This window comes from Sorex fumeus, unplaced genomic scaffold, assembly GCF_029834395.1.
Source record: "Sorex fumeus unplaced genomic scaffold, SorFum_2.1 ptg000183l, whole genome shotgun sequence".
Taxonomy (NCBI): domain Eukaryota; kingdom Metazoa; phylum Chordata; class Mammalia; order Eulipotyphla; family Soricidae; genus Sorex; species Sorex fumeus.
Genome location: NW_026606240.1, coordinates 1,641,737 through 1,667,617, shown reverse-complemented (window position 1 = coordinate 1,667,617; position 25,881 = coordinate 1,641,737). Strand labels below are relative to the sequence as shown.

The 25,881-nt window shown below is 41.5% G+C and overlaps 1 protein-coding gene across 5 annotated transcripts in view; it reads right to left on the bottom strand.

The window, feature by feature from the left end:
• STARD13 (StAR related lipid transfer domain containing 13) overlaps positions 1–25,881 on the bottom strand; it is a 267,131-nt gene that overhangs the window by 4,759 nt on the left and 236,491 nt on the right. For 3 of the 5 annotated variants that reach the window (XM_056107931.1, XM_056107930.1, XM_056107934.1), the window contains exons 5-11: positions 20,490–21,883; positions 18,032–18,205; positions 16,708–16,924; positions 7,038–7,236; positions 2,658–2,868; positions 1,518–1,632; positions 421–642 (exon numbers count right to left, since the gene is read on the bottom strand). In XM_056107931.1, coding sequence (XP_055963906.1) covers positions 421–642; positions 1,518–1,632; positions 2,658–2,868; positions 7,038–7,236; positions 16,708–16,924; positions 18,032–18,205; positions 20,490–21,883 — 2,532 coding nt within the window. The remainder of the gene's footprint in view (positions 1–420; positions 643–1,517; positions 1,633–2,657; positions 2,869–7,037; positions 7,237–16,707; positions 16,925–18,031; positions 18,206–20,489; positions 21,884–25,881) is intronic. The other 2 variants (XM_056107933.1, XM_056107932.1) reach the window with 1 other exon arrangement.

The following is a 25,881-nucleotide window of genomic DNA, read 5'->3' as shown; positions in this document are numbered from 1 at the left end:
GATCGCTCACTTTATTTTTAAATACTTTTCATTTGAAAACAGTGCTATATCATGTGCACGAAGCAAATGCGAAAACTGAGGTACAGAAATGTTTGGAAATGGCTTGATATCACACCGTTAAGGTAATGGCAGGTCTGGGATCTAGTGACTTCAGATTCTGATTCCTCAGTTTGATTATGTGGAACAGGGTCACTCGGCATGCTCTAGAGTGGTCTTTGAAGAGTACTGTGACTTCACTGTTCGTTCATACTTGTGCTAAGCCCTGTGAACCAAGTAGCTATTTTCTTTTCTTATTTTATTTGATCCATGTTATTGATTGGAGATGCATTTGAAGAAAAGAGTCACCATTTCAAAATCAGAATAAATCCTTGGCTGTTAGATGTAACTCTAACTTTTCCCATCTCCTGCTCTAACAATTACCTTTTTGAAAGCAAGATCTGTGTTGTCTGCACTGGTACATGCTGTCCATCCTTTGAACTTCTCCTTGGCTTCCTTCTGGAGGCTCTGGACAAGCTGGTCCAGGTAAGTATGGAAAGTTGCCCCACTCTCATCTACCTGCGTACCCAACTCATCCAGAGTTGGAGCGTGGACCTCTGCCTCCACATAAGAGCTATGCGATTGTGTGACCATCTCAAGAGGGACCTGAACCAATGGATGTGGGGAAAAGCAACACAATGAGCTTAAGAAAATATCTAGACCACAAAGAAAACAACCACTTCATCAATCACCACAGCATGGGCAGCAGGATGAGGGCTGTGGGGTTGGAGATCTTTTTCTGTGATCTGTGACAAGGTGTGGGGTGAGGGGTGAGGGTGTTGCACCCAAACAAGAGACAACAAAACCCATTTTTGGGGCTGTATTTATAATTCAAAACATGGCAATGATCTCCAATTCATTTTTTCCATTTTACTTTTAATATCTATTTTTTCAGTTTGGGAAAAAGTGGGCTGAGGAAACTTAAAATACAGTAATATCACATATGACTTAGAAAGAATTTTACTTCATCAGCATTTTTCCCCACATACAAAACTTAGTTTAATTACATAAAGTTCATTTTTATTACCAAAACTGTGCCTGAAATCTAATTCACTTACTTCTTTAACATACTAGGGTATATATTTATAAACTGTCATTGATTCTAAATAACAGAGACAGCTCAATATAGCACACACACACACACACACACACAGAGTCACACAGAGAAGATGAACCTAATCAAGTTCCAAGGTAAAATCAAATATAATCAGCCGTTTAGCTTTGGATCTGGCAACTGAAGGTGATACAACTATTTTCATGAAAAGCATCATAACCGTGACCCCAAGTGTTTTTAACTGTCAAATCTCAATTATTCAACTAGTACCTTACATTTCTTGGAGAAAAAGACCAGAGCTATAGAGTGTATTCCTATAATTATACAACCAGGAACAAACAGACATGAACCATAAGTGTAGCAACCATTCCAAGCATCTTATCTTGTTCCAAGGACTATAAGAAAAGCAGTTGAGCCTTTTGCTCACCTCAAAAAGTCTGTCGCATTCCATGATCATGTGGGCCAGTCCCTGAGCCGCCGCCAGATTCTCATTGAGGTCCTTTTGATCTGGCTTCCCAGTGGCATATTTCTTCTGTATGACTCTGTAATTGAGGGAGAGAGTCTAAGTGGGTTCCCAAACCAAAGTGCTTTTCACAATACAGAGCTCAGTCTTTTTTTTTTTTCCAAAACCGATGCTATCCAGATCCCAGACTTTCTCATTTCCAAACAAAAACAATGACCACACATCTTAGATATTCTAAATCAGGCAGAATCAGACAGTTCATAACGAGAAACCTTGGAAAAACACAAAGGCAGGAACAACCAGTGGGGAAGATTAATATGCTTTTCCAAAGTTTTAAAGTACTCTGCCCTCAATTGCTGTGCTTAGAGACTTAAATCTGGCCTTTTTATTTTATTTTAAAGATGGTAAAATTTGTGTACTTGACTCCCGCTGCTTGACACACACACACACACACACACACACACACACACACACACGCAAAACAAAACAAAAAAATTCCCTCAGGCTTTCTGGCCCATAGCAGACATTCTCTAAGGTTACCCTGATCATTCTACGAGTCTGAGTCATATGAATTAGGCCTGTCTCAAAATATTTTTTGATTATAAACTAAGGACTGACAAATCCTCAAGATGGAACCTAGCATTATCTCATATCATGTCCAAAAATTTGTTGCCAAAACCAATATCAAGAAAGCCTTTCTCTGTTTTCTGCTGGTGGTTTCAGTTTACATTTTACATGTACGAGCCAACTTCATTTGATTTGATTTTTGCACAGTGTGAGAACGGGGTCCAGTTTTCATCCTTTGGCATGTGGGTAACCAATTTTCCCAAAGTGACTTTCCTTTCCCGCTTGTGTGTTCTTGTGTGTCAGAGATGAGTTGATCTGAAATGACCAACAAGTCCCTGAAAAGGTGCTCAGTGTTACTAATCATCAGGGAAATGCAAATAGAAGCCACACTGAGCTATCAGAAAGAAGAACGAAGGTAAAAATAAAGAAGAAAGGAAAGAAGGAAGGAAGAAAAAGCAAGATAGCATTAGATGTTTTTTTTAATGAATAGGGAGGATCCTTGGTGTAAAATTACTGCTATTGCCAAGAAAAACCCACCTGGGTGAGCTTTCTTTCTTCAATAAATTAAGATGAAAGAGGGAAGGGGCGAGACACACGGCCAGGTTCATGGGCGTCATCTGGTTCTCCTCCACCAGGCTGACCACGTCGTGGAGAAAGCACAGCAGCGTCTGCAGAACCTCCCTGCTCTCGTCGGCCAGCAGCAGGATGGCAGCTTGGACAGCCTGCAGCCTCTGCTCTTGTGGGACATCTGCGAAAAAGCAGATGGCCGGTCATGGGGAGTGGTGGGGAGACTGTCACCGGAAGAGCCAGCTGGGAGTGAGCCAGCATCCCCTTCCTGATGCAGGGAGAGGGAGAGGGGGGAAACACTCTCAGAGATACCCTGGCCATCAACATCCATGAGGACACAGTTAACAACATCAAGGAGTCAGTCATTGTCAGGCCTTCCAGTGTGAGAGGCAGAGCTGGGCAGGGAGGCCCCATGGACCAAACTAGCACCAGCATCTAGATCATCTGCTTTGCAGGTGGCTTTTCTGCTGGGGTGGGAGTTGGTGACGGCTGCATCTCTACCACTTGGTTTCCCTCTTTTTTGTTTTATTTTATTTTATTTTATTCCTTCTTTTGGGTTACACCCAGCAATGCAGCTGCACAGGGGTTACTCCTGACTTTGCAGTCAGGAATTACACCTGGCGGTGCTTGGGGGACCGTATGAGATGCTGGGAATCAAACCTGGGTTGGTCTTGCGCAAGGCAAATGCCCTACCCGCTGAGCTCCAGCCCGTTGGTTTCCCTCTTGTCCACTCTCTTCACTAGACAGCTTGTGAAATGCGGCTCAGCCCCCAGGGACAGTGGGATGGAGTTAGGAAGTTGCCATGGCAGTGAACTGCAGCCTCACCCCTAAGTGAGCCACCCTACCTGCTTGGCCCAATGATGTAGGAAATGTGAGGTTGAGTAGGTGGGGGTCAGTGAATCCACACTTCGAGAAAATATCTGCCGCCTGACCATGCTTTTGAAACCCTTTCCCACCCCCCACTGTAACTGGAACAAGCAAAACATTTTGTTCAAATTATGTAGCACAAACCTCTTTCTTCCTGGTGTTGAAGCAAAAACAGACGCTAGTAATGACTTCAAGCTTGCGAGAAAGTTTGGTAAGTTCAGCTTGAGTCACTGAACTTAAGTAAACTGGCTTAGGTAAAATCTAGTGTACATTGTTAAATACTGATTGTCAATTTTCTCTTTTTATAAAAGAGTCACCTGTCACTGATATGTGTTGTCTCAATATTCTTTCTACTCATGGTTCCTTTATTCCTCAGAAAATGACTTCTATTAACTATTTTCTGCAAAAAAAGAGAAATGTTTGCTATGATTGACCGTTAATCCCTAAATTCAGCATTAATGTTGGATCCTATCCTCACTGAGCTTTCTGTTAATGCATTACACCTGTGGTTCTTGCCTTTTTTTGGCTCTCAGGAGTCTTTAAGATCTATAATTCTTGGTGCTAATAATTTGCAACCACCGTGGATATGTCTGGGTGCCTAACACTCTCAATAGTCAGTTCAATTCTGAACATTTCTCTCCCACACCTTTTCTTGTATCAGTCTCCTTCCCCCTCTTCCCATCCTTTCTGCTAGTCATCAAGCCTTAAAAATCAGTGATGCTTCCAACCATAAACTGTTTTGCAATTGTGTTTCTCCACAAAATGTAATTCAATTTTAAAAAATCAGTGATACTTGATCTCTTCATCATTATCCCTCCTATAGACCAGTGTGCTTAAAATATTTTCATTATTGAATAGTTAATTCTAATTAATCATTTGAAGAAAGTCCAAGAAGTAGCAGAGTTTAAAACAAAATTGTTCTTCCACAGGAGAATTTGGAAACATTGACTGTAGAACCTATCCATGGAACACTATAAGTCCAATCTCATGGAGGGAAATTACTGAGGTAATCAGAGATTAGTTCCTAGACCCTCTGTTCTTATCCAGTGCAAGACATCACGTTGACTGCTTTTAGATTCATGGTTCAAAGAGCAGTTCTGATGGATATTTACCTTTGTAGCAGAGACAAGCTTAGCTGCCAACTAAACAATCATCCCCCCTCTTTTCCTTCATAAGGAAACACACTTGTTCTGTTTATCTGTGGGCTGCAAAGTGCTCACATTACAAGGGAAGATATATTTCATGGATCCAGCGGGATGCCCATAGCATGTAACCCCGTTGTCTTTGCAATGACAGGCTTAGGAGACAAATGTAAATCATTCAGAATCTCATGGGATGAAAAAAAAAGGCTATGTGCTAGAGCAAATTATCTCCCAACTGAAAAGAGAAATATGCCCAGGGAGAAGCCCTTCTGTGCTCTTATTTTTAAATGTGATTTTGGGAAGAAATGCTGGTTGTAAGTGGTAACAATCATATCACAACCTTGTTAAGGGGACAACCAAACAAGGCTGATGTCAGCTCTGGCACCACTAGGCTATGGAACAAACCAGCTCTGGAATTATGTCATTCCAGATTTTTTGTCATGTGTCATGACATAATACCCACATCGTTTCCACAACTGTTTGTTAGATTTTTGGTTCTGTCTTTTAATCTGAGCACAGCTGAGATGGTAAGCCCCTCCACGATACAACTAAACGCTCAGTGCAGCGAGTATAAACACTTTGTCTTAATATTCAGTGCCCTTCCTGGAATGGTCCCCATCTTGGTTCTCAGTGTCATTTTCATTGTACAGTTCATGCAAATAGATATTTGCCCTGCTATTCCTGGACGCATGCTCACTCTGCTCCTGTCACTCAGCATGTTCCTTACATGGCTCACTCTGTAGTTGTCAGTTTCTCTACCTCGTTCTTATTCCTCATTTTAACCACATTTTCGGGGCTTTCTTTGAAATTCTATCATGGATATATCTAGCCTGTTGTTCTACAGTTATTCATGCCAGAATCTCTCCCCTTTCTAGTTGTCAAATCTTTAAGCAGAGAGTCAGTTTTGCCCAGCCCGAGGCTGAGTGCAGAGCTCAGCAGGTTGGCCTGCATATCAGCGAAACTCAGTAAATGTTTGCTCAGCTAAACCAACTCTGCTTTGATCTGGCTTCTTGCTCATGACTCTCAGAGTAAGGGCCAGGAGCATTTATCTCCTAGAATTAATCTGACTTTAACTGTAGACTATTGTAAACCTTATGATTTAATATAAAGATTCATATATGCTTTTGATATATGCTTATTCATATATGCTCCCAACCATAAGGGAAGCTTCACTGAAAAATGCAGCAACAATGTCATATACCTGTGTTGGGGTGCTAGCAACATGTACCACTAACTTAACCTATCCACTCTGAAAAAAACAATATTTATTAAATGGATCTCCACATTATCTGTTTGACAAGTGGTACTTATTATAATCCTTTTTTGAATGTGCACTATTTTAGACCTCTTATGCACATTTACTGCAAAACTCTCTGGGATAGAGACGTTCAAATTGGATCTTTTCTATATCGAGGTTCAATGTGGACAGAGTTGCTGAATATTCAAAGGCTATATGCTATGTGTGTGTGTTTCTGTGTGTGTCAGTGTGCATGTGTGTGCCCATGTAAAAACTCATAAGTTGAAACATTACTATAAGTTACTATAAATAACATAACATTTTGTATTTACAAAAAAATCATGTATTCATTTATAGTATATCTCACACTTAGTGACTACCTTTAGCTATATGGGACTGTAAATCAGTGATTGCTATTTTCATGATTATTAGGGTTTTTTTGAGTTACCAGCTGCACCACATCTGACAGAAATTTCAACTGAAAAAAATTAGTTGAATTAAGTTTAAGTTTAAAAATTAAGTTTAAAGTCTTATTTGGTTTTCTACCAACTAGAACATACAGTATTAAAAAAGCATTTACTTTTTTTCTAGTCATCTTAACACATTTAGCTCTGAATTTTGTATATTCTAAGTATAATTTGATTTATCTTCTAAAAAAACTTATTTGATTTGTTCATTTGTTTGTTTATCACAGTGTAAGGATTAAACCCAGGTTTCATGCAAGTCATGCACTTTTCTGCTGAACACAGAAATGATTACTGTATATACAGTAATATTACTCGATAAAGATAAATAAGATTAAAAATTATCTATGGTAAACTTACTGTGTTTCCACTTCATTTTATACTTATTAAAATTAAATTAAAAATTAGTTCAGATCTTACACAAATACTATTGTGGAGGACAATTTTGATTTCCAATGCACCAAATAAAGGCCTGGAGAGTTTCATATCAAACTGAACAAAACTCACATCAGAAAAGGAGCACAGAGTCACAAGTCTTGTGTACCTGTGATATTCAAGCATTCCTGGTTACAATTCATAGAATTATTATTTAGGTGAACAAGTTCATAAAAGAACCCTGATCTGCATTCTATTTACTTACACTGATAGATGTGGAGGAAGGTCTCGCTGAGCTTATTAGTGAAAAGAGGTTCTGGAAGGTCCCGGAAGAACTGTTTCACCATATCTGCTACATCGTAAGCAGATTGGTCTTCATAGCTCACGTTCTCAGGGAAGTTCTCATTCATCTGACGCAAAGCATGGATTCGAGACTTCACACCAGATTTTCGAAAAAGACCCACCTGAATGAAACAAGTCACAGGCACACGTCAAAGAGGCAGTCATTTTCCCAGACAGCTGCTCTCTAAGCCTAGTATCCTGGGAGTAGAGCAAGCCTGCGTCAGGGCTGGGTGCTAAAACAGCATCCCAATACACAATTGTGACTTACTAGTCTAACTACTTTGGGTAGTAACTGCAATTTCCAATTTCCTCTTCTATAAAATGCTGATAAGGAAAACAGCACAGGGCTGGAAAGATGGCTCAAAGGGCTGGAACCCTGGCTTCAATCCCCAGCATCCTGTTTTTCCCAGACCATTACCAGAAGTGATCCCCCGAACCAGGCTTGGAACAGACCTCAAGCCCCACTGGTGATGGCTCCCAAATAAACAAAAATACTAATAATACCCTATCTTATAGGGCTACTATGAAGTATAAGGGAGATAGATGATTCATGTGCTGTGCTTTGTAACCTATAAGGTTCTGTAATGAAGAAGGTGTTACTATGCCATGGATTTGTTCAACAATTAATGATGAAGTGCCCATGATATGTCTGTATCTACACCTATACGCATACCCTCATGATGTTAGCTGACTTACTTATCATTGCTGAGAGTCATCGTGAGAACAGACACATTCTCTGATTGCTAATGTCTACACTTCGGCTGGGGCTTTGAGAAAGTTCCTTCAGTGGGAGGTTTGGTGTATCCCCAAATATCTACAATAACTAACCCAGTCAATTATTATAGATAGTAACACTAAAGGAAATAATTTTTGAGTGTTTTTTTTTATTTTAGACTTACGACCACTGTTGTATAACTTTTCCATCCTTAGACATTAGACTACTCCTCCCCCTGACAAATCAATGAATTCTTAGGCACCAAGGAGCCAATGCCCCTCTGTGAATGAGTAGCAGAGCCCTAGAAGCATGGAAGCTACTGCAGAGCTTGGCAGGAGTACCCTCTTGGCCATCAGAGTCCATCCTACTCTGGAAGTTGCCTCTGCCCCAAACAGAATTAAATTACTCTAGAAGCCCGGGATTAGAATGAATGAGTTTGTCTGCAGTTTTTCAGTGCCCGCCAGGCACTGAGTGGCTTAACACAATGTTATTCAATGTTCAATCTCCACTTCCCTCACTCCCTAAGAGGTGGCACCTTTCCATATAGCAAAAGAGAAGCATTTCCAGGTGGTCAGACAGGTAGGCAGTAGCTGTCTGACCCTCTCCACACCTGGAGAAGCTGCCAGCCCATCATCTACAGCTCTGTGTGCCAGGCAGGCCTCCCCTCAAATTTAGGTGTTGGAAGAGCACTCTCATGGTTCCTAGCAGCCCTAATTCTCTGAAATTGCAGAAACAATCAGGGAAGACTTCCAAGCAATTAAGGAATACTTGGGGTTTTGTATAAGTCAGCTGAATGGATTGCAAGGGAAATGATACACTACTACATTGTGTGGCAGTAAAAAACAGATTTCTTAGTAATACTTCTTTGCATTCCGAGACTTAGCACACTAATTCCACGGAGATCAGGATATTCAGGCATATATGTCACTTCAAACATTAATTGCTATCTTTTCCCTTTTCTTTTTTAAATTGCATGAGTTCGGAATGGCTAGTCAATGTGAAGTGTTTGCACACTTTGATGACGCCTCAGAAAGGATCTAAAGACACGTCTCTTCCTTTCGTAACTTCTCCGGTTGCATCCAAAGTGCAGGAGAGCTTGTACTATCAAAAGAAACATTCAAGATGTCGAATCAGTGATTACTGAAGTGAAATTCATCTTCTGCTTGTTTATATCTCAAGTTTTCGAACTCTGGATGGAGGCCCGGGACGGTGCCACGGGGCTGTGCTACACGGGAGTTCTCAGAACCAAAGGGCCTGGGGGTGAATTCTTAAGTGTGACTCACGTTTCTGCTCATGTGAATTGGTAGAATTCCCTTAGAACATTTTTGTTATTACTTGTTGCTGCTGTATTTGTTAAGAGCAGAGAAATACTGCTTGGGATCTATAAAATCCATAAAGCAGCTAAGTGCTGGTATGTTGGGATCCAGTATGGGTCCTGTTTTGTCCACTGCATCCTGTTTCCTGCTGGCTGTTTCTCGGTGCAGGCTGAAGTGCAGGCACACACACATCCCAGCCCTGTTTCCTCTGCATTGTTCTGTTTCCAAGTTTCTTTCTCCTTTCAGCAAACATTGTTATTTTAATTATTTGAGACATGTTTGGAGCACTCCAGCTGCAAGCACTGAGCTGCTTGTTCTGACTTAGATCACAGGATATCCAGAGGGTTAGCAGGTATGTATTTGTTCTGCCTTGAATTCTAACAGTAACCTTTCCTTTCCATCCTCCTTGTCCAGGACACGTGAGAGCTATTGGCAGGTTCTGTGGACTTTTACTACAGCACAGAAGAAATTTCTTTCCTTAATCTAAAAAGAAAAAGGTGGTCTGATATCAAAAAAGATTCCAGATTCCTGAAGACGCACAAGGGAAAGATGGAACCCTGTCCTTAGGCATCTTCAAAACTGTCACTGAACCCATGAAAGCAATAAAACTGGCTTGGCCCTACTTGCTGGACATCTTCTTGTTATGTGAGCGCACACAATGCTAATTGTTGAAAAACTGGAGCTGGAACTACTTTATTTGCCATAGATAACTCCCTGGACATGGTCAGTGGAAGATTCTTCTAATGGGATGGAACTCCAGACATGAGAGAGAAAAGCTTCTCCTTTCTATTTTCATAAAACAACTATGGGGACCGGAGAGATAGTATTTTATTAAATAAATAAATAATTTATCGATTTATTAATTTGATTTATTAAATAAAATGCAATTCATTAATTTAATTTAATAAAATAAATAAATAGTACATTATTTGCCTTGCAAATGCTGTGGACCTGGGTGATACCTGAGCACCACTGGTGTCGCCCCTAAACCAAAACCCCAAACAACCATGAGTGGTGGCACTTAGTCATCATTTCAGCTTCGAAAGGTTTACAAATCAGTAAGAAAATGTGTATATGGGGTTTGTCCCCCCCGCCCCCCAATAAAAATGGAAAATGGGAGGAGCCATCATATAATCCATTGTTTCTGAGAATGCCCATATTCTGCACTGGGAGGACTATGAACTTCGTTGCAGTATCTCTCTGTTACCTCCGTGTCTGTCCCTGGTGAGGAGAGGACTAATCACAACGGGGCCTACCTTTGACTTAATTCTTTGCAGTCACCTTGCTGAAATTCTTAATATTCTCTGAATGTCACTGTCTGTTGCACTGTCCTCCTGTTGTTCATCAATTTGCTCGAGCGGGCACCAGTAATGTCTCCATTGTGAGACTTGTTGTTACTGTTTTTGACATATCAAATACACAACGGGGAGTTTACCAGGCTCTGCTATGTGGGCGGGATACTCTCAGTAGCTTGCTGAGCTCTCCGAGGGGGACTGAGGAATCGAACCTGGGCCAGCCGCGTGCAAGGCAAACGCCTTACCCACGATGCTATCGCTCCTGCCCATTCTCTGAATAAGGGATATCAAATCTCTATTTTGTGCACACCCCCACAAATTACCTAGCAGGTCCTGCGCTTATCTACCTTGAAAGCACAGTTCAGTCCTTGCTCCAAAAGGAGAGAATGGCCTCAGCAAGGCAAAATCCATTTCACAGGCATCTCATCTCTCTTGCATGAGATCTCTGGCTTTGAAGGTGAATGGATAAGGAATGAATGTTCCCCTGGCCTAGTTTTCCTTTCCTCGTTCGTCTTTCAACTAATATGCCAGCCATGAACAAAGCAAGCAGGCAAGGTATAATTTAGGGAGAGGCCCCAGAGCATGCCTCATTTTATCTGAGATTGGCAACAGGGAAAGTGATGAATGGGTAGTGGGCAGAGTGTGAAGAGTCTTCCCAACCTAATTGGGCTTTTAAAACTTACTATTCCATTAGGAGGAGAGCTTGGGCATGAGTGCTACATTAGAATTCAAATTTCATCTAATAATATTAAATCTCCTGCTTGGCATCCTGTTTATGCTAATCTGTTCTGTACTTAATGATGTTTATCGTGACTTCCATTTCCCTTTCTTTAGAAATGTGCTCAGCTAACGAAGAAAGGTTGGTTTCATTCAGAAGGAGAATGGTTCCTAAGAACAGGATGGGGTGGATTCTGATTTTGAGCAATGCAGGCTCAGCTTCTCGCTGCAGTGGCTTCCATTCATCAGGAGTTCAGTCTAACCTATCCTTCTGTGCAGATTCACTTGATTTAGGACGGAAATAAAGGTTCAGCCAACAAAGCTAGGCTCTTCTCATGCACTGCTCTGTCTGAATACAAATGGTTTATAATCGAACGCTAAACTTCCTTATTTCATCTACTGCCAGCTGCAAGGGCTAAAATGGATACACTGCGTTTCATCATATATAAACTGTTCTGTACTTGGGAGTGTAGGAGGTGACATGTTCCCAAGGTTTTCAGGGTTCTGCGGCAATTCATTACTTTGCCACAAATGCTTATATGTGAGATGAAAGCTTAACATTATAGGAAGGGGAGCTGCTCATTTCAGGAAGCCTCCCTCCTTCAGACCAAGGGCAAAATCTTGGAGAGATGTAGATGGTAGTTCCAGGAGACGGCATAAAGAAAGACAGCAAAGGAGCCAGTCAAATGCTATTCAAACAAGGATATTCTGAGGCATCTGAACTTCTACAATCCAGGGGCTGAAGACCTTGAGATAAAGTGCATGCTGGAAATTTTTGGTTCAAAGTGGGGGCTGTTGATAACGAACATTTCTCCAGAACTATGTATGTTTGTTCCTCAATCCCTTTTGTCCTTTTCTTTCAGATTCACAGGCTTTTATTTTGCCATTGTTCACTCTAAAAGTCTCTAAACAGACTTTCTCTCAAGCCCAGTTTTTCTTTTTTTTTTTTTTTTGGTTCTTCATGATGTTTCTCTAGTTTTCCTGCCCTCCCCCTTCCTTTTTTCACAGAAACCAGAGGAGTCTCTATCTTCCTTCTTATTATTTGTGTGTGTCTGTGTGTGTGTGTGTGTGTGTGTGTGTGTGTGTGTGTGTGTGTGTGTAGAGGGAAGTGAGAGGTATAGATGCACTGAGTAATGCTCATCGATTATTCTTGGCTCTGCATTCAGAAGTCACTCCTAGTATGATCTGGGGACCATATGGGATACTGGGAATTGAACCGGGGTCAGCCGTGTGCAAGGCAAACCCCCTACCCACTGTACTATTGCTCCAGGTCTCTCTATGCTTTCCTCTTGGACAAATATAAAGATAAAAACACATTAAGTTGATAAACTGGAGTTGGAAATTCTGCCTGTGTTGAGATCCTTGTTAACGTAGTGACTGCTACTTTGACAGTTCCTTTGACACCTTACAGTTTCTTCCTTTTGACTGATACAAGGAAAGGATTGCCTTCTTCCTTTTGGGTCCATGTAGAACAAACTATTATTCCCTTAAAATCCATTGATCCTGTAAAGCTTGACCAACATGCTTTTTTGCAGCACAGTGTTCTTCCAGATGTCAAAACATGGTTGTTGGCTTGAGGTGGAGAATGGGAGCAAACCAGTGAATAGAGGTGTCTCCTAACCTTCTCTTTCTTCATATGACTTTTGCTCCAGACAGAAGAGGGGGCCTGATTAGAGTGATAATGATACGACCCATTAAAATTATTCAGAATTGACAGGATGCATGATTGATGTGCTATGTATTTAAAGGTAACAGGAAAGAAAATAGGAGCACCAAGAAAATAAAGATAGGAAAAGGTGGTTGAGACTAGAAATGAGGTTGATATATAATTTTCATGCTTCTAAATCATATATATTTACTACAGGCAGAATGTGCATTGGGCTCTAATATTTTTTGCAACAAGTATAGAGATAAAAGCACATCCAATTGAATAAGTCTGGTGTCACAGTATAAGAACACATACCCTGTCCAAGAAAAACATGGTGATCTAAGGTGCTGAGGCCAGAGTAAAAAAATATTTTATTTTGTTTACAAAAGGACTACATGAGTCAATGGTTAACAACATAGCAATATACTGACAGTGAATTTGTGAGTGCGTCACCTCAAATCTGACTGGGTACAAACAAAAAACTATAAAGGTGGAAGCAGAGTGCAGTGGTTAAAATCTTGGGCTCTGTACTTAGAGTGAAGCAAATGCTGGCTTCACTATTATCACCTAGAGACTAACACAGCCAAGTATGGGTGTGGGGTTAAACGAGGCAATAAAAGTGAAATACTTTAGTACAATAACTGAAGCATCCTGGGGTCTTCGGAGAGGTATTATTATTGAACCTATGGTGGAAATAGATTGCATTTCTACTAGGCATTTCTGAACAAATAATGTTTACTCTTAGTAGAATTTTGCTGTTAAGCATTAGCTAATCATTCACAATGTTTAGAATAAAACAATTTCTAGTGCTCGGCGAAAGGCATAATGAAAGCCTCTAAGTGAATCAGGCAATGGGAGAATGAGTCTTATAATGCTATGAAAATTCAGAAGCTTGGAAAAATGGGTCTGACCTAAAGGCTCCCTCCACAAAATACGATCTTGGGTCTGTACCAACAATTCCACAAAAGCACAATAAAGCCTGCATCCTTTAACAAATATATATTTGCAAGACATTTAGAGTTGTCAATGATAATAGGCATTGTTAACTTTCTTTCCCCAATATTCACCTGAGTCCATTTCTTCAAATTTTTTTCCAAGTAAAATACTCCAAATCATCTACCTTTGCTTAGTATGCACTCTTGAAAAAGCACTGTTGTTTTAGAAAAGTGGCAATGTGCTAATGCCATTTCTCAAAACAAATAGCCGTCAGGATAACAGTAACAGCAACCATTCCTGCTTTCTACCATTAACGTTTAAATGTGGGAAAATGCATGTGTATATGTCTATAAATTAGTAGTGGCCAGGGAAAAGGTGTTAATGCAGTCATTTCAAAGACAGCATCAAATGAAGAATAACTTTCATTCTGTTCTACAGAAAACTGATATCGTGACTCATTAAGAAAACGGATTTGAAGTGCAATCTCAGATATTGTGGTAGCTACAATATATAGAGCCAGAATCTTTGAGTTCATGTCATTTAGTTGAAGTGAGTTCATGTTTTCTGAGCCCGAGTCAAGGGTTAATCATTAAAATCACACATAATCTTAGTTGGACAGATTCGACATGATACTAAAGATGTTCATCTAAAGCCACTTTAGAATAGGGACTGAGAACATCCCTGGTATTCAAGGTTGCAATTTATCAAGCATGGCTTTCACTCTGGATAGAACAGCTAAGAAATTAATGCATACAAATGTCGAGGAGCCAATTCTTGGCTTATAAATCACAACAAGGGTCCAATATGAGTCTCAGGGTCTTGGAGGCAGAAAATGATCCCAACCCATTGTTTTTTGTTGTTGTTTTTTTTTCTCATCATTTTGTTTGTATTTTGGGAAGGACCACACCCAGGGGTGTTCAGGTTTACTCCTTGGCTCTGCACTCAGGAATTACTTCTGGTGTTGCTTGGGGACCATATGGGATATCAAGGATGGAACCCAGGTCGTCCATGGTGAAGCAAATGCCCTACCTGCTGTATTATTGTTCAGGCATATTTTGTTTAGCTTTAGATTTTCAACTATTTATATAAGATGGTATATTTCATTTAGCTGATACTATTTTAAAATGTTATTTATACATTTTAAAAAAGATCTCAATAAATTTGTCTTTAGTTTTCCTAGTCATAACACTGCTTTGAAAAAAAAGGGTGGGAGATATAAAAACCTGAGTGTACAACATATACTGTCAAGCTTATGTTTGCAATAATTTTAGGATGCAAAATCAATTAAAAAGATTTCCAAATATAAAAAATAAAAATATTTTAAAATATCAAAAATAAAAATACTTTCATTCCCATACTTTGGGAAGCCCAGGCAGCCACACCCATGACTCATCACTGCCACCATAAGCTCATCTACTGTCCTTATTCCAGATACTCACAAATAAGTCTTGAAAGAGATCAACTAGCCACAAAAATTTCTAGGATACCCACTCCTAGCTGAAATATATGGGGCAATCTCTGGAGGGGGAACGAGTCAGCTCCTGCCCAAACAAAGCCCAGGAAGTCATTCTCACACCCCAAAGTGTTGCCATGTCTCTGCCAGGACTCCACTGACTCAAGACTCAACTCCATAGAGAACCTAACTGGCTGAGAATTTCTGGTACATAAATTTTTGGGCTGAAAACTCCAGACCTTCTCGGACTCAGGATGGGTGACCTCCCCCACCTCCCTGTACTTCTAGAAGCCCAGGGAGCCACCCCCATGACCCATGACCACCACCACTGCCACCATGCCTCTGGCCCGACTGCCCTGGTAAATATTCTGGATTTTCTGGCGCAGGTGGCTGCATTCACAGCTGTGAAACACCTCCAAACTTGACAACACTGACATCCCGGTGGCTGCACACGAGATTGGATGGGATGTAATGTAGGAGCAAATACTGACTTAACAAAAACATTAAGACAGAAGGCTTAACTTGTAACATCTTTCTAAACCCTTAGATAAGGACTTAATGTCCCCATGGTGAGAAAAAACAATTTTCACAATTTTCTTCTATGGATTTTTTTTGATCATTCCGTTAGCTATTTAGTGGTAACAAGCAACATAAAACAAATTATTGTGGGCCTGCTATGGGGGCAGGCTTGAAGGCAATGGTGGAGGGAAGGTGACAGTGGTGATAGCATTGGTGTTGGAATACTGAATGCCTAAATCATCATGAACAACTTTGTAAACCATGGTGCTTAAATAAATTGAGGAAAATATTTTCAAGGGCTAGAGCAATAGTACAGAGGGTAGGTCTTGCATGAAGCCAACCCAGGTCCAATCTCTGGCATCCTAAAAAGTCCTCTGAGCACCACTGGGAGTAATTCCTGAGTGCAGTAGTCAGAAGTAAATCCTGAGCATCGTCAGGTGTGGCCCCAAAAGGCAACAAACAAACAAACAAAATTTTCAAAAAATAATACAACCTGGATAAAAGTACTGCAAAACTGATAGAAGTTTTGGACAAAGATTAAACAGTAAACATAGTATACAGCTTAACTCCCAGTTTCTAGGGGTATAACAAGTATAGATCATCAACATTCACTTTCTCTAGTCACTCCAGGGAGCCAATCAATTTGCCGTTGAGTAAATAACCTCAAACAGACTGACAAGGATGTAACCTGAGCAAAACATTCACCTTATTGGGCCAGAAAGATTGTCCAGCAGGTAAGGTGCTTCCCTTGTAAGTGGTCAACCTGGATTTGATTCCCAGCATCCCACATAGTCCCCCAAACACTGTCAGGACAGATTCCTGAGTACAGAGCCAGGAGTAACTCCGGAGCTCTGGGAATGGCCTCCAAACCAACCAACCAGACAAAAACCAAAAGAAACAAAATATTCACAATGAAACATGTCTTTATTGGCTATTAGACCAGCCCATCTGGCATCCTACATCTGTCAGCCTGTGCTTGGGATGATGACCATACCTGATCAAGGCATCTGCTGCGTAGGTATCTCAGTGCTTGCTGAATACTCTGAGGCAGAGGCTGTCCCGTTCTCTGGACGTGAACTATCAGAGGAACGCCAAAGACCATCTTGTCTTTGTAATCAGGAACTTTCATCCTCTTCATGAACTTTGGAACCGACCTAGAATTCACAGAAACCAGGTCATGCCTGCCTCCTGGGGCACACCGTGGAGACAGGCTGTGAAAGCAAGAGAGGGAAGCCAAGCTTTTGTTGCAATACCCCATAGGCACAAGCAAAATTACACAGTTCTCTCCTAATTAATCACATTACATGGAAATTCAATGTGTGCCCCTTGCCTGAGCGTGAGACCTCTAAGAGCATGACTCATATTAGCGGAATGTTTTCAGGACTGTTTTCCCAGCAAGTAGATGACTTTCGAACCTCATCATGACTGACACTCTCTCAAGTGATAAATGCTTCGAAGTTCTCAACAAGACAAAACACAACGAATTCAAAACGACAACAAGAAATTTGGTTGGGTATAGAGAACAGAGAGGTGAGAAGATGAGAAACCTCTTCTATCTTTAGCTTTCCTGGAATCAGCTGTACTTTTCACAAAAACATATACTTTTCACAAAAAGTAAGTGTATGTTGATTTCACCATGAAACTTATTCTTCCTAAAATATTTTAAATAAAATATCATTGATTCTTTGATAGACATAACAGGGCAACTAACAACACATTATTCAAATCTACCAGAGCCTTAAAAGTGGGTTCACATACAAGTTCTGACATATGCTTCTCCAGTCCTTATTATAAGGATTTACTGCATATTATAGTTTGCATTTGCCATTGAACATTAGGAAAGCCAAAATACATTAGGAAATACATTAGCCAAAATACATTAGGAAAGTTAAATGCTCTGTGAGTGAATCAATGTACTAAGCTCTAAGTTAGTGAGTTCTGCATTAGGCCAGAAGTTGCAAGTGACAGATGTTTCTTTGCAAACTGCCAGTACTATCTTGTGGCAAGTTTATTTTTAATTCCCCTCTTCACAATTAATTACCCTTCACTTGTCTTTTTTTCCTTTTTGGAGATCCTGATTGCTTTCCCTGGAAACCAACTGAGAGCTACAAATAAAGCCATGCTTTCTGCTGGCTATATCGCACACAAGCCATGGCAGCCCAGAGGGAGAGGATAAGGCAGAATGGGGGCATCACTTTCACACGGACAGTGGGGGCAATGGCCAGGACTCTTGGACATCAGAGTGAATACTGAAGCTTTTGCAGCCGTAGACTTGGCATTAGAACACATGACCCCTCCCGAGTGGAGGTGCTACATACCATGTCCAGCCATGTTTATTGGACATGGAGTATTTTTCCATGATGGCTGTGAGGCGGAGTAGTGAGAAGCGCTGCAGCAGGTTGAGCTGGCCGGCGGTCTGGCTGCTGATGTGGGGTGACGCTGTGGACGGCTGCGGCTGGTGGGAGAGCTGGAAACTGTCCCACCGGAGGCGCCTGGAGCAGAAGGACAGGCAGAGAAGGGAGTCACAAAGTGCAGATTAATCAGAAAATACCAGATATTACTAACCTTAAGTAGCGGAGATCTGAGTTACGTACAACATGTTCGTTTTTGCTTGAAACTTGCTCAGTCACTTTCCTACGGTGCTCTGGATACCATCCTTGTGAAAACACTTTTAGGAACTTCTGGACTGGCAATTTGTTTATTTAGTTTTAGTTTTAGGGTGATAGCACAGCGGTAGGGCATTTGCCTTGCACGCAGCCAACATGGCCGACCCGAGTTCGATTCCTCCGCCCCTCTCCGAGAGCCCGGCAAGCTGCTACCGAGAGTATCTCGCCCGCACGGCAGAGCCCGGCAAGCTCCCCGTGACGTACTCGATATGTCAAACACAGTAACAAGTCTCATGATGGAGACTTTACTGGGCCCGCTCGAGCAAATCGATGAACAACGGGAGGACCGTGACAGTGATTTAGGGTGATACCCAGTGGTCTCAGGGTTACTCCAGAGATTGGACCTGGGTTGGCTTCATACTCCTGGTTCTGTGCTCTCAGGGATCATTCCTATAGGTGCTTAACAGGCCATCTGGGGTGCCAGGGATTGAACTCATGTTGGATATGTGTGAGGAAAGTACATTATCCATTATACTATCTCTCCATCCTATAATTGATATTTTAAAGCAAAAGCTATCTTATGAATGAAGTACATATCTTAAATTTCAGAAAGTTCTCACAGGATTAAAAAAATTGAAATTTGCAGTAGACATTTAAATTAATTTTATATGTGTGTGTCCTTTTATTTTGGGTTTGAGTCCACACCTGGCAGTGTTCAGGGGCCTACAGTGCTGAGGACAGGACCTGGGGCTCCTGTAGGAAAGAAAGAATGCACTCCACTCCTGTAAGCCACTCCCTGACCGTTAATCAATCAATAAATTCATACTTTAACAAGGTGATGAACAATGAGCTTTGGTCATCAGGGCTTATCAGTGATTCTTCACATTGCAAGTATTGGGTTTTATTCACTCAATACTCAATAAACTCAAACTTTAGAAAAACTAATCATCAAAATAAAAAGTAAACAGAAAAATGAATGAGTTCACATTGATGTAACCACTACAACCTTTGGACAAAAGACAGTTTTCTGAAAAAAAAGTTCTTTTACATTTGTTTGCTCTGTTTTTGGGCCATACCCAGAGGTGTTTGGGGTTTACTCCAAGCTTTGTGCTTGGGGTTGCTTGCTGTGGTGCTTGGGGACCTCAGGATGCTGGGGATCAAATCTGGACCCCCCTCAAGCAAAATCTAGTCTGTTTGAGCTATCTCTCTGGCCCTCAAAAATTCTTAATCATGTAAAAATTTCCTTTAAATTTGTCTTTGGGGCTTGGGTTTTTTTTGAGGGGGGTACATCTGGCCATGCTCAGGGCTCACTTCTGGTGGGGTCGGGATGCCACGGATGGAACTAGGGTGAACCTCACGCGAGGCAAACACACTACCCTTTGTACTATCCCTCAGCCCCCTGAATCTCCTTTAGTTTAAATGAAATTATGTTACAATCAACCAAAGTAAGCTGAAAATATGGAAAGTAAAAAAATGTATATAATATAGTGAATCTATTATACATAGTTTAGCATAACCTACATTAAACACACTCAGAACACTAATATTAGCTTACTACTGGGCAAAACCATCTAATGCAAAGCCTATTTAAATAACCAAGTATTAAATGTGTTGCACTATCGCCTGAGTGATAGCACAGTGGGTAGGGAGTTTGCCTTGCATGCGGCTGACCCGGGTTCGATTTCTCTGTCCCTCGAGAGCCCGCCTGCACGGCAGAGCCTGGCAAGCTCCCTGTGGCATAATGGATATGCCAAAACCAGTAACAACAAGTCTCATAACGGAGACGTTACTGGTGCCCGCTTGAGCAAATCGATGAAAAATGGGAGGACAGTGCTACAGAGCTAAGTGTGCTGTGTATTTTAATATAGAGTATAGGTGGTTGCCCCTTGAAGTCTCATGTTCCTGCACTGAAAGAGAGTATCTTACCTGTATGGCTACCTCGGAAAAATAATCTAAAATTTGAAGTACAGTTTCTATCAAATACCTACTACTTCTGCTCTATGCTAAAGTCAAAAAGTCCAAGTTGAACTGTAGTATGCAGAGGACTGCCTGGATATCATCTTACAGCATGCGCAGGGTTATTCAGTAAGTGCTCTACATTCAATCAAATAGAAGCTCATAATCAGTAAGAAATGGATTGAAAAGAATTTCATAAAATCATGCCACTAACCTGTTGGGCCTGGTCAGAGAGGCTCCAACACCAGAATCCCTCCTTTCTCTCACTCCTGTGGCCTCCGACTCATTAAGGGAGGTTCCATCTTTTTCCACATCACTGGGTGTTGTCCGACCATCGGAGACAGAGGTGCCTTCAAAGTCTAAGGTGATCTGATTTGAAGATGGAAGGGGGCACAAGCCAGGTCCTCTAACTAGTGCATCATGTGCTTGCAGTTCAGGCAAGAGGTTTTTGGACCAGTCATCCACTACCTCCTGGAGTCCGTTAACATGGTGCAGAATATCATCCAAGTGGGGGAAGATATCATCTTTCTCCAGGTCCAAGAGGTCTCCCGTGCTGGCATACAAATGAGAGCCTGGAACGTTGTCATAAATACTGACTCGGCTGGCTCGGTGGCAGGATGCCATGAGCTTGGGATCCCTGGCCCCAGAGTCCTGCTGTCTGCCCAGGGAGAGGCTCCCGGTTCTCCAGTTCACGCCATTGTCATTGTCGGTTGGTGAGAGGCTTTCAATGGAGAGCGCCTTGGGGAACGTTCCTGGTTTGTGATCCTTGGGAACATGTACGACCAAGTTCTCTTGGGAATGGAACTCGTATGTGTGGTTTTGGTCACCCATGTCCCTGAGTGCTGTCTCTGCCAGCACATCGAGGTCCTCCAAGTACATGCCCCCACGCTTGTTGGTCTCCTGGCACTTGCGTTCCTTTGGGCCGGGCATGGCCAGGCCGCTGCCGCTGTTTTCCGACTGGCTGCTTTCAGTGCCCCACTTGCTGGCACAGGCCAGCCCTTTGCGGCCTATGCTAGGGGACACGTTCCGGAGATCCCCATTAGGAATCTGGACATACTGCATAGCCTTAAAGGACTCTGGCTCCTGCTGGAGCACAGGCCCGCTGATCACCAAGCCACCTGTCCGGCCCTGTGCCTTGTGCCTCCCGTGGGCGCCTTTCCCTCGGAGGGTTTCCATGCGTTTCAGAAACGACTTGGCTCTGGCACGGGTGGGTTTCTCATTCTTCAGGTGAAAGGGGTGGTTCTGAGTGTCCTTGGGGGACTGTGGGCGGGTGCTGAGGAGCGTGGCATCCAGCATGACCGGGCTGTCTGCCCCGTGCCCAGAGCTGTCCAGGGCCTCTCGGCCGGCGCTGTGGCTGCCTAGCTGACTGCGGCTGTCGCTGCCTCCACTGCTGCCACTGTGGATGGAGCAGACCTCGGGCTCGCTCAGATCGGTGAGGACGCTTTCACTGCTGGTCGTGTTTCTCATCCTAATGTCTCCCGAGGACCCATTTCTGTCACCCCCTGGAAACAGAGTGTGGAGGTCATCCACGCGAGACCACCGGCGGCTGGTTCTTTGGAAAGTCCATTTGTTACTGATGCAGAGATCTTCTTCATCTGAGTCTTCACCCTGGAAAACAAGGGGAGTGTGAGAGAGCAGGGAAGCAGAGCAATGCCCGCCTCCCACGAGGTTTTCTTCCCTTCATGCCCACCACCCTCCCAGCCTCCATTCCTGCATACCTTGCCTTGGTCCTTCCTCTACTATCACTGCTCTGTGGATCTTGTCTCAGTCCTTCCACCTAGCCCTGTACATCCTAGTGACTGCTGGTTCTCCTCAACCTGCCCGACCTTCTTCTTTTTCTATTTTCTGTGCAATCCTCCTTCCTCTTTAAGATATTTCCCTTAACTGATTATAAAGAGGGTGTGATTCCCAGCAGACTAGACAGTCTAAATATAAACCCCTGCAGTTCTCTTTCACAAAGAAACTTAATCCTGCCACACAAGGCACATATCTTTCGAAACATCTTCACTGAGTCCCAGGAATACACTTCAGTTTCCTTCTTCAGAACCTCAAAGTCAACCATATGTCAAAGTTACTACTCCTTACTGGAGTCTCCAATTCTAATTCTTATTACTCCTTGTAAAAATTAATCGTCAAGTTATCTACTGAATTCTTAGAAGTAGAAGCTCGGGATTCATTCTATAGTTCATTAATTGAAGGTAGTACAATCCCACCACTCTATTTGACTGGATTATTGCTTTCCATCAATTCTGAACTTAATGGTTGCTCCAGCTTCTGTTTCTCTGCTCTGTCAAACACTCTGCACATCTCACACATCTATCTCCCTGCACGGATTCTGCCTGAAATAATTTGCACTCTCTGAGAAATGAGAGTCTGGATTCCCTGACTTCAGAGGACTTATCTTGCAAGTCCCTTGGGCCCAGTATGACCTTGACCTACAGCATATAAATAATTTCCTTCCTAGATGAACTGAGTCATCAGCTCCTTCCTCTGCTTCACCATGTGTTTTCCCAAGACTCAATGCAGATAATGTTCACAGTCAGCTCCAGTGTGTGGATGGTGACCCTTGTCCCACGAGGGTCTTGGGTCTCTTGGGGGGGGTCTTTTCTAATACAAACCAGACTAGAATCTTTGTCCCCTACTCTTCTCACTTAACTAACTTTCTAGAATGGAATTCAAATGTGATCTTGTGAATTCTCAGCTTAGAGGCTCCTTCTGAAAAGTCTTTAATATGACCCTTGGAACCCTTTCTACCCAGCTGCAATTTATTTTTCTTCTTCTCTTAAGCTGTTCCTCACAATTTCCCTGAATTCTGCTATATAGCCCACAACCACTCCTCGAAAACTGGTTCTCCAATCAATGAAGAGCCTAAAAGGTATATACTTGGGGTATACTTCCTCAAAGAAGGAAAAAAAAGACGGCCAAAAGGTATATAGAAAAAAATGCTCCACATCACTGATGATCAGGGAAATGCAAATCAAAGCAATGAGATGTCACTTCAAGCCAGTGAGACTGGCACACATTACAAAGAACAAAAACAACCAGCATTGGCAGGGGTGTGGGGGAAAAAGGGAACCTTATTCATTGCAGGCAGGAATGTCAACTGGTACAGCCTGTTTTGAAAAAAAAATTTATGTACACTTCTCAAAAACCCAGATGTTGAACTTCCACATGACCCACCAATTCCATTTCTTGGCATCTACTCCAAGGGTCCTCAAACTCTATTCAGAAAAGATGTTTGCACACCTATGGTCATTATAGTCAGTGTCACTGTCCTCCCGTTGTTCATCGATTTGCTTGAGTGGACCCAGTAACGTCCCCATTGTGACAACTGCTACTGTGTTTGGCATATTGAATACGTTACGGGTAGTTTGCCAGGCTTTGCTGTGCAGGCGAGATCCTCTCGGTAGCTTGCCGGGCTCTCCGAGAGGGGCAAAGGAATTGAACTCGGGTCGGCCATATCGGCCGCTTGCAAGGCAAATGCCCTACCCACTGTGCTATCGCTCCAGCCCATCATTACAGTACTATTCCAGATTTTGACTATTATATATAGTCATTATAGTACTATATGTAAAAATAGTCAAAATCTGGAAATAACCCAAGTATCCAAGAACAGATGACTAGATAAAGAAGCTGTGGTACATATACACAATAGAATACTACTTGGCTATAAGAAAAGATGAAATCATGGCATTTGTGGCTACATGGGTGAATTTGGAGATATCTATGCTGGGTGAAGTTAGTCAGGAGAGGGACAGAAGCATAATAATCTCTCTCATATGTGAATTATAAAGAAACAGTTTAACAGGTATAACAAATTCCCCAAGGCAACAAAAACAGAGAAGGTTGTTTTTTCAGTAGAAATCTTATCATGGCGGAGAGGATGAAAGGGGAAATAGGTCTGGGTGGGAAGTGGGGTGGTGGGCAGAACACTGGGACAATGGTGCAGGAAGAGGACACTCAGGTGGACAGTGTGGTGCTTTAATGTTTATGCACGAAACCATACCATTAAAATATTGCAAATCACAGTGCCTAAAATAAAATTTAAAATAATAATGAAAAAATAAAGGGGGTTTATATGGTTCATGATGCTGTGAATATCCTTTTTTGTTCCTTGTCTATTTCTGGATGCTCATATTTTTTTGTGAAGTATTTCCCTAATTAATCCCAGGCAAAAATAACACTCAACCCTGAATTACCAGAACATTTGAATTGTATCTTTTATATATATGTATATGTATGTGTGTATGTGTATATACATATATATATATATATATATGTAACATTTACTTGAGTGTAACTTAAGTCCACATCAAATGATCTCACTCTTATAGGCGAGCACATCAAGAGTGGAGCTTGCATTTTATGCTTTATGACCCCAATGTCAAACCAAAATCATTGCTTAATATATTTTTCACTAATTAAATTTATTTTATTTTACTTTAGCATTCAGTTCAAGGACCTGAATTCTAGTCCAAGTAGCATCACTTGACAGTTTATGTGATTGTACACAAGTTCCTTACTCTGATCAATGCAAATTCCTGTTAGTTATAAAATGGGATTAAAATAGGCCTTGCCTCATAGGTTTACTGAGATGGTATAAAATGATGTAAAAAGTACTTATCATTGAGAAGTATTTGTTTATTCAGTATTTTCTAGAATTTGTTCCATTATTCATTTTCTTCCTATCTAGATTAGATTGCTGACCTGCCTTTCTATATATCCAGTATCTATTTTCATTCCCCTTCATTTTGCAATAAAGTTATTTTTTCAAGGAAGGGTAAACTGATGTTTCATCAATCAATGTTGAGAATTCCATCTTTGTTTATTTCTTCAAAAATTGAGATTCACAAGAATTAGATTAAAGGAAGATTAAAATGCTTAAAGATAAGGTGCAAGAAAAAGCGAAATAAAGGTACAAATAGAATTCTAATAGAATTCACAGAGCTCTGAGGTCAAAGTGACAAATTAGCTTTGAGTTGTAAAAAAGTTTATCAGGCTCCGTTGAAAGTGATCAAAGAGAACATAAATAACAGAGGCAAGACTCTGGGACAATGACTCAAAAACAGATTTTGTAAAAATAACATTTTCTCCTTCCTCTTTCTGATGGGGACAATTAAAGCTCAACGCATTTAAAGGGTCTTTAGAGATCAGGCACCAGGACTAACTTACTTTGAGCCAAGTGGATTTCTATATTGTATTTCAGGGTGCTCCTGAGAATCTGTATTAAATAACATTAGGAAAAAGTTCTGGCCAAATAGTTTTTGAGAAGGCAAAAGAAAACAAATACTAAAGAAAGTGAAAATATCTAAAAATAGAAATGATAATATTTGGTATTGGTTTCAATGACCTCTTTAAATGAGCCCAAGTCAGGTTGGTTTGCTGGGAAAACCACATACAAGTTGGATTTTGGTAGAAAAATTTCTTTATTTGGGTTAAGAAAAAATGCTAAGCTGGGCACTGTGCTGTGGCCTAGGAATGGATAGCCAGTCTCTATCTGTGAGGTTCCAAAATTTAATTTACAACTTTAGACTGTAGTAAGGTATTTACAACCAAATCGGGGCATGGGAGAAAATGGCAAACTCCTGGAAAAGAAAAGGCAAACA